This window comes from Melanerpes formicivorus, unplaced genomic scaffold (genome assembly GCF_026170545.1).
Source record: "Melanerpes formicivorus ecotype bairdi unplaced genomic scaffold, bMelFor1.0.p_v2 SCAF_425, whole genome shotgun sequence".
NCBI lineage: Eukaryota > Metazoa > Chordata > Aves > Piciformes > Picidae > Melanerpes > Melanerpes formicivorus.
Window position 1 is genome coordinate 127,212 of NW_027142777.1, and position 11,621 is coordinate 138,832.

An 11,621-nucleotide genomic window follows, 5' to 3' on the forward strand; every position below is an offset into this window, starting at 1 on the left:
ATCATCTAGTTCCAACCCCCCTGCCATGGGCAGGGACACCCCACACTACATCAGCCTGGCCACAGCCTCAGCCAGCCTGGGCTTAAACACCTCCAGGGCTGGGGCCTCAACCACCTCCCTGGACAACCCATTCCAGGGCTTCACCACTCTCATGGGGAAGAACTTCCTCCTCACCTCCAGCCTCAATCTCCCCACCTCCAGCTTCATTCCATTCCCCCTAGTCCTATCACTCCCTGAGATCCTGAGCAGTCCCTCCCCAGCCTTCCTGTAGCCCCCTTCAGATCCTGGAAGGCCACAATGAGGTCACCTGGGAGCCTTCTCTTCTCCAGACTGAACAGCCCCAACTCCTTCAGTCTGTCCTCATAGGTAGAATCCCCGTGGCAATCTGCAAGAGAATGTGTGGGCTCTGGTTCAGCCATTCACACAGCATCAGAAAGTAAATGGGATACTCCTTTCTGATTTAATGTCTTCGTTCATCCAGTTCAGCCTCTTCCATCAAACTTCTCTTGTCTTTCCCTCCATTTCCCTGTGCCTCTTCCCCACTCCCAGCATGCTCTCCCTCTAGGAAGATGAATGTTAGGCATGAGAGAGAGTTTCACTACTACTTGTAAGCTTGTTGCCTCAATTCTTGCTTCCAGATGGGCTGTGTGCCAGCCTGTGTGTGGAACTCATGGATTATTAACAGCTACCTAGATCTAACACACAGCTTTTCATCTACAGCTCTCAACATTGGGTTGTGTTGTTCTGAAGACCAGGGTGAGATGTTGTTTCTGTTCCAGAGCTGAGGTAGAATTGGCTGCAGTAAGATCAAACAGGATTTGTACCTCCTCCTTGTTGGGCTGCTGGAGAGATGATAGCAAACCAGAACAGAATAAATGTCACATCTCTTCTAGACTCACAGCCCAGCATCTCTGCAGTGCTTTGTGCAGACTCTCGCACTGCACCCAAAGCTTCCCCTGTGGGAAGGCTCATGGCTTCTTTCCATAATTCCTACAGAAGAATCCTTCCCTGGGAGAGGCAGGAGGCTTCCAGTGCCCTTTCTCAGTCAGGCCTTCCTGTCTACCAAGGAGGCTGTGGGAGACTGGTGAGGACTCCAATTGCTGTCATTGTTGGTTCTTTTCCACAGAGATATGATACAGCATGAGAACTCCCTTGAAGGAGATCATCCTAGCTGCATCAGCATTTAGACAGTCAGTAGACACTGACTGGAGACCTCACCTCTGGAACTGTAACTTTTCTATGTGGGAAAGACATGTGGTCACAAGACAGATGCACAGACAAAGTGTTGCTCAGTACTTACTTCAGGATCTTAGGTAATTCCAGACTTGAGATAACCTTACTAGACATAGCCTTATGTTCAGTGAGAGGTGGGACAGTCCTAGTTGTCCCTTAGAATTGAAAAGCTCTTGGTCAAAGTCTGACTCAGAGACAGGAGTATGGCCCTCATCTGAACTCCCATTCCAAACCTTGGTCACAACACCATGCATCTTCTACCTGGATAGAGAGTTAATAGCAGCTGTATGATTTCATTTAAAACTCTCACCCCCCCAGGGCAGCTCCTGCTCCTCCACCCCCAATCCTTTTCACCTCCCCAAGGCAGCTCCTGCTCCTCCACCACCAATCCTTCTCACCTCCCCAAGGCAGCTCCTGCTCCTCCACCACCAATCCTTTTCACCTCCCCAAGGCAGCTCCTGCTCCTCCACCACCAATCCTTTTCACCTCCCCAAGGCAGCTCCTGCTGACTCTATGCCATCCTCCACCCTGTCTAAACATCTCCTGCTCCCCCACCACTATTTTTACACCCATCCCAGAGCTGGGGGCAGGACCCTCACCAGCCAAGATACCATACAGAGGAGCTCAGCCCCAGCCAGCACCCATGGATGATATTGGAGCAGTCATCAATCCTGGCCCTAACAGCCGGGGGGCCACCAGGCCCCCCGGCCTTTGGAGTCACCACCACCAACACCCAGTGTGCCCCAGGGGCACTCACCAGTGAGGAGAGGAGGATCCTCAGCCCAGATGGGCTCAGCTTGGGGCTGCTGCCTCTCCTGGTGGGGATTAAATAGGGGAGTGGGTGGGGAGGGCAAAGTGGCCACACCTGGGCTGGGAGGAGACTCCAGCAGAGCCCAGGGGCTGTGGGATTTTTACAGGGGACATTAGGAAAAGAATCTTTACAGAATGTGCTGCCTAGGGAGGTGGTTGAGTCACCCACCCTGGATGGCTTTAAAGGTTGGTGCTTGGGGATATGGTTTAGGGGTGAGCTTTGTGGGGCAGGGTCATTGGTTGGGCTTGGTGATCCTGAGGGTCTTTGCCAACCTGAATGTTGCTGTGATTCCTAAGCATGTGGATGGAGCCACATGTCACTACTGAAGTGCTGGCTGCTGGTGCCTACCTTACTCCACTGGAAAATAGGTGAATGTGTAGCTGCATGGCACAGGGAAGCTGTGAGATTTCCCCTGCTTGACCAGGCAGGGATTGTGGAATGAGGAGATGCCCATCAGGTGTTAAATATAGAAATAGAATAGAATAGAATAGAATAGAATAGAATAGAATAGAATAGAATAGAATAGAATAGACCAGGTTGGAAGAGACCTTCAAGATCATCGTCTCCAACCCATCAACCAATCCAACACCACCCAAACAGCTAACCCATGGCACCCAGCACCCCATCAAGTCTCCTCCTGAACACCTCCAGGGATGGTGACTCCACCACCTCCCCAGGCAGCCCATTCCAATGGGCAATCACTCTCTCTGTGTAGAACTTCCTCCTAACAGCCAACCTAAACCTCCCCTGGCACAGCCTGAGACTGTGTCCTCTTGTTCTGGTGCTGGCTGCCTGGGAGAAGAGACCAACCTCTGCCTGTCTACAATCTCCCTTCAGGTAGCTGTAGAGAGCAAGAAGGTCTCCCCTGAGCCTCCTCTTCTCCAGGCTAAGCAACCCCAGCTCCCTCAGCCTCTCCTCACAGGGCTGTGCTCCAAACCCCTCACCAGCTTTGTTGGCCTCCTCTGGACTCGTTCCAGCAACTCAACACATCCCTCCTTAACCTGACAGTGCTCAAGAGCAACTGGCTCTGAGCCCTCAGATCTCCACAACACCCAACAGCAATGGCAATAAAATAGTCAAAGCTGAAGTCCTGAGGAGCCTCCATGGCAAACTTGTAGAGGTTTTAGTGGAAGAGGAGAGCAAGTGAAATGAAGGTGGGGCATGGTCTGTGGGGCACTTGCCTGCAATATGGCAGTGGGGTAGCAGCCCCTTGTCTGCCATTGGCAGTTTTGGTGTAGCAATGTGCACCTCCTCCAGAGAGGCATGCTTGTGCAGAGTGAAAGTGTGTCACACATAGAAGGCTGTTCAGGTGTGAGAAAAGTGAGAGTCTTCACATGAGGCTGTGTTGGTTTCTGTGTCCCAGGTGGCAGAGTAACTGGAGGGAGTTTGTGTGGTGCCTTCTAAGCTCTCTGGGCACAGCCATCCAGGGCTGCCCTGGGGAAAGCTGTGGCAGGGATCTGCAGGCCTTCTGACACAGAAGGCAAGAGCAGAGGGTTACAAAGCATTGCTCTGCTATCAAAGGTGCCTTCAAGAGTTTGTTAGTGACAGCACCACAGTTCTGAGATGCTAAGGGAGCAGCTGGAGTAGCAACTGAATGTTCCTAAGTGCATGAGGCCTGGTGGGATTCAGCCCAGAGCCTTGAAGGAGTTGGCAACTGTCATGGCAGAGCCCCTCTCAATCATCTGCCAAAGGTGCTGGGAGTCTGGGGAGGTCCCTGCTGACTGGAAGCTAACCAACCCTACTGCAGTGTAGCAGGACAGGAGGGAAGACCCAAACCAGAGAGAATTACAGAGAGAGTGATTGCCCATTGGAATGGGCTGCCTGGGGAGGTGGTGGAGTCACCATCCCTGGAGGTGTTCAGGAGGAGACTTGATGGGGTGCTTGGTGCCATGGGTTAGTTGATTAGGTGGTGTTGGATGATAGGTTGGACAGGATGACCTTGAAGGTCTCTTCCAACCTGGTTTATTCTATTCTATGTGAAATGCAGTAACAGCCAGAAAAGCTGTGCAGAGAGAGTGGAACTGACTGTGGGTGGCACTGGCACTGGCATGAAGCATCCTGGGTCACACCCACCCAGACTTGTGAGCAAAAGCAGCTTGGGAAGGCTGCTGGAAAGCAGGGTGGCAGCAAAAGCCCTGGGGCTCTGGGGTCAGCAGGAGCCAGCAAGGTGCCCTTGGCCAAAGGCAGCAAGTGGTGCCCTGGGCAGAGCACCTGGATGAAGGTGACCCTTCTCCTCTGCTCAGTGCTGCTGAGAGCAGTATGAGAGAGCCACGGGCATCCTGGGGAGAGCCCTCCAGCAGTGCCCCTCCTGCTGCCCCTGCCCCCTCCCCTCCCCCCCCCGTGTGACCGTTGGGGTATGTTGGCCAAGTGCTGCCTGGCAACGGCCCCAGTGCCTGCAGGGACGGCAGTGGAGTGGCACCGGCAGAGCCAAGCTCTTGCCCAGCAGCACCACCCATCACCCCCCTGAGCGCATTGGCAGCCTCCCTAGGGCGGCTGTGCTCTCTCCCGAGCCCTTTCAGCCTCGCCTCGGCAGGATGGGTCAGTTAAACTGCTGTCATCGCTCCAGGTACGCTTCACCCCTGGCTCAGGGGCGTGTTGGCACGACTGGGACCCGCAGCAGCCACCTTTCTCATGCCCAGTGCCATCTGCTCTGCAGGCTTGAGCCCTGTCCCGAGCAGCAGTGCCCAGCTGACACACACCAGCCCGAGCCGCTGCTCCGCCAGCCCGTGCGGCTGAGCCGGGGCCGTAAGAGGCAGACAAGGGAGCTCCTCCTCTTCGCCGGCTCCTTGGTCATCGCCAAGGCCAAGTAAGACTCGGGGAGCCCAGCTGCCTTTCTCCCCTGGCCCTGGGCCTGGCCCCAGGGCAGGGACAGCCAAGCAGCAGCTCATGCTTTGGCCCCTTGGTGCTGGAGGCGCTCAAGGCTGCAGCCGTGGCAGCTGCGCTCCAGAGGGCAGCCCCAGGGCTCGGGCAGCTCCAGGTCACTCCCAGGCTCTCCTCTCTCCAGGCGTGGCGGCGTCCTGCGGTCACTGCTCGGCCTGGCCCTGGGCCGGTTGATGGTGCTGAGCGGTGGGGAGCCATCAGAGACTGCCGAGGGGGAGGAAGACAGTTCCACCAAGTCCCTTGTCCTCATCTGGCCCTCTGGCTCCTGTGTCATCTCGTTCGGGTCAGTCTGGGGGCCGTGCCGCTCGGCAGGGCACGCTCGGCAGAGTCTCTGTCCTGCCCCCCAGGGCGGAGCTGTGCCAGTGCCTGCCTCTGCCCTCAGCCTGGGGAGCCCTGGGCGCTGAGGCTGTTTCTCCTCTCTTTCTGCAGCTCACGGGCAGTGAAGGAGCTCTGGGTCAGCACACTGCGCGGGTAAGCTGTGCCTGGCAGTGCAGCCTGGGGCGCTCATGCTCACATCACGGGGGGAAGCTCCAGGTACAGCCGTACCATGGGGCAATGCTGCAGCTCTTCTTCAGAGAGCTGCCACCGCAGCTGGGAGCAGCTCCTGAGTGGGCAGATCTGGTGGAGAACTTTTACCCAGCTGTGTCCAGGCAACAACTGCCCAGCTCCACTCTCAGCACTGCCGGCTGGTGCCAGCCAGCTTCAGGGCAGCTTGGAAGAGCTCCCAGGGCTGGGAGGAGAACCAAGGGGCAGCTTGTGTCTCACGCAGCTCTTTCTGGCCCCTTCCCCAGGCACAGGCCACCAGAAGGAGCAGAGGGAGCCCAGGTCACCCAGCTGCCCTCCCTCAAGCTGCTGCTGAAAGAGCTGAGCAGGCAGAGAGCTGTGAGTGTCCCTCCTGTCCGCACTCTGTCCCCAGAGGCTGCCGCAGCCCAGCATCAGCTGCATCGCTTCTCACCTGCTGCTCTTTTCCCTTTGCACAGCCCCTGACACTGCACAGCGAGAGGCTGGAGAGGCTGCTTGCGGCCCAGGCAAAGGTGAGGAGCGCTTGGGCTGCTCTCTCAGCTGTGCCCACCTCTCACACGTGGCCAGGGGCTGCTGCAGCTGGCAGTGAGCCCTTTGTGCGGTGGGGCTGCTGGCTGAGCACAGCTCATTGCTTGCAGGTTGGCACAGAACAGCAGCTGCCTCCTGTCCCCACTGGTGGCCAAGGAGAACCTGGCCGCTTGGATGGTGAGTTTGGAGAAGAGAGGGGCAGGAGGACCCTTCTCTCCTCCTCTCATGGGCGAGCACTTGTGCTGCTCTGGGGCTGCTGCTGCTGCTGTTGCCCTTCTTAGAGGGCAGCAGCTCTGTCCCCAGCGCTATTGGGTGGGAGCGAGCTGAGCCCCCAGGGCCCCCTGTTCCCAACAAGGAGTCTGCTGTGGCCTTCCCTGGGGGCTGGGGGCCAGTGCTGAGAAGGTGCAGGAGCACTTGCTTGGTGCTTGTCCTCCACCTCTCCTTTCTCTCTTTTTTGCCTGGCAGCAGGTGGGAGGCGCAGGAGGAGGCTGGGGCTGCCCTGGCCCTTTTCTCGGCGACAGAGCTCGGCTGCCAGCGCTGGAGCTCCCAGGCCATCAGGCTGTGGCGGCTCAGCGCCCCTCTTTGGCCAGCCCTCGGCCGCTGTGTGCAGCCGGGATGGCAGGCTGCCTCAGCCCGTCCAGGTAAGCAAGCCTGGCCAGGGCGTCCCCAGCCCCCCAGCTGCTGTGGAGCGGTGATGGCCCCAGCGGAGGGAGCCTGGGGGTGGCCTGGGGACAAAGCCGGCTCCTCCTCTCAGAGAGCAGCACCCTCCAGCTCTGCTCTTGAGAGGGACCTGGCTGCCTCCTCTCTTCAGCAAAGCCATGTGGCAGAGGTGCCAGGAAGAGCAGCCCCAGAGCTGCGGCTGTGTGTGCAGAAGCCAGGGCTAGGAGTGGGGAAGGCTGTTTGAGCCAGCTGCAGGCACCGAAGTAGGAACCGATGGCTCTCTGTGTGCAGGTGCCACAGCCGGTGGAGTTCCTCAGCGACCATCAGGGGGAAGCCTTTGAAGAGGAGGAGGTGACCAGGCTGGAGGCTGCAGAGGCTGAGGAGGTGGCAGCAGCGGGGCCAGGAGTAGAAGCTGGAGAGGTATGTGAAGTCCACCAAGAAGAGGAGGACAACAGCTCCCCCTCAGAAGGTGGGAGTGCAGCCAGAGGGCAAGCAAGGTCATTCTCCAAGCTGCAGCTCTGCAGCAGTGCAGAGCAAGGCTGAGGGGATCTGCCTCTGAGCTAGCAAGTGGGCAGGGAGGTCCTTGCTGCCTCTTCACTTGCCCCTTTCCATTGCAGGTGCTTCCAGAGGCTCCTGCAAGCCAAGAACCAAAGAGCTCACCTGAGCACAGAAGGTAAAATGAGCTGGCTTTGAGTGAGAGCAGAACTGCTCCAAGGTGCTGATGGCTTTACCTGTCTAACAATGCTTTTGAATGGCAAGGTTACCCAAGGCTTCTGGGGACATGCAGCACTGCTCCTGCAGGAAGAGAAAGCTGAGCTGTACAGAGGAGAGGGACAGCCAGCCCGACAACAAAAGGCACAAGCTGGAAAGGGATCCCCAGGTGAGAAACTGAGCAGCCTCAGGTAGAGCAGAGCAAGAAGGAGGCAGCTGTGTAACAGTCCCTGCTGTCCCCTTTGAAATCTGCTGGGGGTAGAGGAAACATTTGTGAGGTGCACAGAGATCGCCCCTGAGGGGAAGCATGTGCCTGCCCTGGGGAGAAGATGTGTCAGGAGGGAAATGCCACCCCTGGGGGAAGATGTGTGTCAGGAGGGAAATGCCACCCCTGGGGGCAGATGTGTGTCAGGAGGGAAATGCCACCCCTGGGGGCAGATGTGGGTCAGGAGGGAAATGCCACCCCTGGGGGCAGATGTGGGTCAGGAGGGAAATGTCACCCCTGGGGGAGGATGTGTGTCAGGAGGGAAATGCCACCCCTGGGGGAAGATGTGGGTCAGGAGGGAAATGCCACCCCTGGGGGAAGATGTGTGTCAGGAGGGAAATGCCACTCCTGGGAGACCATGTGTGTCAGGAGGGAAATGCCACCCCTGGGGGCAGATGTGTGTCAGGAGGGAAATGCCACCCCTGGGGGCAGATGTGGGTCAGGAGGGAAATGCCACCCCTGGGAGACCATGTGTGTCAGGAGGGAAATGCCACCCCTGGGGGAAGATGTGGGTCAGGAGGGAAATGCCACCTCTGGGGGACGATGTGGGTCAGGAGGGAAATGCCACCCCTGGGGGAAGATGTGTGTCAGGAGGGAAATGCCACTCCTGGGAGACCATGTGTGTCAGGAGGGAAATGCCACCCCTGGGGGCAGATGTGTGTCAGGAGGGAAATGCCACCCCTGGGGGCAGATGTGGGTCAGGAGGGAAATGCCACCCCTGGGAGACCATGTGTGTCAGGAGGGAAATGCCACCCCTGGGGGAAGATGTGGGTCAGGAGGGAAATGCCACCCCTGGGGGAAGATGTGTGTCAGGAGGGAAATGCCACCCCTGGGGGAAGATGTGGGTCAGGAGGGAAATGCCACCCCTGGGGGAAGATGTGGGTCAGGAGGGAAATGCCACCCCTGGGGGAGGATGTGTGTCAGGAGGGAAATGCCACCCCAGCATGGGCAGTTTCCCTTCAGCACTTGTTAGTGGATGGAGCAGGATGCTGCAGCAGGACCCCAGGGAGCTGCAGATGCCTCCTCCCTGCTGTCCAGTGCCAGGACTTGGAACAGTTCAAAGCTTCATCTGGCAACATTCAGACTGGATAGTGGGAAGCATCTCTTTGCTGGGAGGGTGGTCAGCTAGTGCAGAGGCCTCCTAGAGAGCTGGCCATTGCTTTTGCTTCCTGTTTTGGAGGTAAAGCATAAGGCAATTGAAATGAAGACTTCCTGAGCATCATTAGGAACACCTGGAAGGAGCTGCCAGTAACAAAGATGAAGGACAGTTTGGGTTTCCCTTCTCATTCTGCCCCAGCTAGCTAGTAAGAAATGGTTTCTGTGACTTGCAGAGACTTGTTGAGTTCCAGTGCTCTTCTTTCAGAGCACCCCAGAATGTTAGGGGCTAGAAGGAACCTTGAGAAGTCAGCCAGTCCAACCCTCCTGCCAGAGCAGGATCACCTAGAGTAGGTCACACAGGAATGTGTCCAGGTGGGTTTTGAGTATCCAGAGAGAGAGACTCCACAACCCTCCTGGGCAGCCATTCTAGTGCTCTGTCACCCTCCCAGTCAAATCATCCTTCCTCATGTTTCCATGGCTCTTCCTATGCCTCAAGTTCCACCCAGTGCCCCTTGTCCTGCCCCTGGGCATCGCCGAGATGCCCTTTGCTTTTCCTGGGGGTCAGTGTTCTCCTCCATGCTTGGTGCAGCTGGATCCCAGCCTGGCTCTAGGTTTGTCCAACACTTGAGTCTAAAGCCCTTGGGAGTCAAAAGGCTCCCTCAAGTTCCACAGCCTAAACTCTGACAGGCCCAATCCCTAATCCCCAGCTAGAAGGAATTCTGCAGAGGAGTGCTGGGAATGGGCACTGGCTCTCACACCAAAGCACAGGCTGCTTGTCCTCCCCTCACCCTTGTCCTTTTTTGTCTTCCCATCTTTCTCAGGGCAGCCTGAAGAGATCCCTGCAGAAATGTCACGTGGCCTTTGCTCCTGTGTACTTGAGCAGCGTGTGGGACCTTCTCCTGAGCTCAGAATAGTTCTTTCTCTCTAGCTTTCCATCTTTAGTTAGGAGTTACTGCTGCAGGGGTTAGAGCTCTTGTTGCTACAGTAGAGTTACAGGGGCTGCTCAACTTAGAGCAGTTGTTACAGTTCTAGTTAAGGTTCTAGTGGGAGTTGTTCCAGTTGCAGTTATTAGAGTTGTTAAGGTTCTAGTTGTTAAGGTTCTGGGTGGTTGGTAAGGTTCTGGGTGGTTGGTAAGGTTCTGGGTGGTAAGGTTCTGGGCAGTTGGTAAGGTTCTAGTGGGCGGTTGGTAAGGTTCTGGTTGGTAAGGTTCTAAGGGTCTAGCTGTTGAGTTGCTCTAGAAAGGAAGGAGGCAGTAGCAAGGAAGGTGAAGGCCCAGGGGATGTTGATGGTGACCAAAATTGGCCTTGAGGAGGAAGCTGATGGTGAAGTGGTGCTACCCTGTGAGGCTGCTACGTGGCAGATGGGGCAGCAGGTGCAGCCCTGCTGTGGTAGTTGCTGGAGCGGCGGCACAGCAGCTGCCAAAAGATGCGAGGCCAGGAGCAGCAGAGGCAGTGGAGACTGAACAGCAGGCTCAGGAGCACAAGCAAGTGCGAGATGGGCAGGCTGGGCAGGCAGAGGCTGGTGGTGGTCTCAGGTTGTAGCAGCCCTGGAGAAGTGGCATCCCAGGCTGAGGGCCGTGATGGGAACCAGCGGCCGCACACCGGCAGCGCCAGGCACAGCTGCTGGCGGCAGGGCGGTTGCAACTTGCACTGCAACTCTGGCCTCGTCCCTCCCTGTGCTGGGGGCTGCAAGGAGGGGGCTGCTTGGCACCCACCATCCCCCTGCCCAAGGGAAGAACCCTGAGGGGAGGAGAGGCATCCGCAGCACTTGCCCGGCACAGAGCAAGAGCGGCATCGGCGCGGGGCAGAGAAAGGGAGGCGGCACGAGGCGCCAAGAGGAGCGAACAACCACGACAAAGGAGGAGACTTTATTTCCCACAGAGTTTGAAAGGGTCTTTGCTACATCAGCCATGTATCTTTTATTTAGAATAAAACATTTATTTATTGTAAACCAAACCAGGTTGGAAGAGACCTTCAAGATCATTGAGTCCAACCCATCAACCAATCCAACCCACCCAAACAGCTAACCCATGGCACCAAGCACCCCAGCAAGTCTTCCTTCCTAACATCCAACCTAAACCTCCCCTGGCACAGCCTGAGACTGTGTCCTCTTGTTCTGGTGCTGGCTGCCTGGGAGAAGAGACCAACCTCTGCCTGTCTGCAACCTCCGTTCAGGTAGTTGTAGAGAGCAAGAAGGTCACCCCTGAGTCTCCTCTTCTCCAGGCTAAGCAACCCCAGCTCCCTCAGCCTCTCCTCACAGGGCTGTGCTCCGAACCCCTCCCCAGCTTTGTTGCCCTTCTCTGGACACCTTCCAGCAAGTCAACCTCCTTCCTAAACTGAGGGGCCCAGAACTGGACACAGGACTCAAGGTGTGGCCTAACCAGTGCTGAGTCCAGGGGCAGAATGACCTCCCTGCTCCTGCTGGCCACACTCTTCCTGATGCAGGCCAGGATGCCATTGGCCCTCTTGGCCACCTGGGCACACTGCTGGCTCATGTTCAGCCTACCATCAACCAGCACCCCCAGGTCCCTCTCTGCCTGGCTGCTCTCAGCCACTCTGACCCCAGCCTGTAGCTCTGCATGGGGTTGCTGTGGCCAATGTGCAGCACCTGGCACTTGTTCAGTCTCCTGCCCTTGGCCTCTGCCCATCTGTCCAGCCTGTTGAGGTCTCTCTGCAGAGCCTCTCCACCCTCCAGCAGATCAACTCCTGCCCCCAGCTTGGTGTCATCAGCAAATTTACTGCTGATGGACTCAATGCCCTCATCCAGATCATCAATAAAGATGTTAGAGAGCACAGGGCCCAGCACTGATCCCTGGGGCACACCACTTGTGACTGGCTGCCAGCTGGCTGTGGCACCATTCACCACCACTCTCTGGGCTCAGCCTCCAGCCAGTTCCTAACCCAGCTCAGAGTG

At 57.2% G+C, this 11,621-nt stretch overlaps 1 protein-coding gene across 1 annotated transcript; it reads left to right on the plus strand.

Moving 5' to 3' along the window:
• Nucleotides 1-4,578: 4,578 nt before the first annotated feature.
• On the plus strand, nucleotides 4,579-10,644 carry LOC137459854 (uncharacterized). Its single transcript, XM_068170566.1, has 12 exons — nucleotides 4,579-4,610; nucleotides 4,701-4,850; nucleotides 5,049-5,207; nucleotides 5,354-5,395; nucleotides 5,716-5,806; nucleotides 5,905-5,958; nucleotides 6,085-6,151; nucleotides 6,440-6,615; nucleotides 6,926-7,054; nucleotides 7,252-7,307; nucleotides 7,394-7,514; nucleotides 9,530-10,644. Exons 1-12 carry the CDS (start codon nucleotides 4,579-4,581, stop codon nucleotides 9,620-9,622), a joined length of 1,170 nt encoding a protein of 389 aa, XP_068026667.1. The 3' UTR covers nucleotides 9,623-10,644.
• Nucleotides 10,645-11,621: the final 977 nt, after the last annotated feature.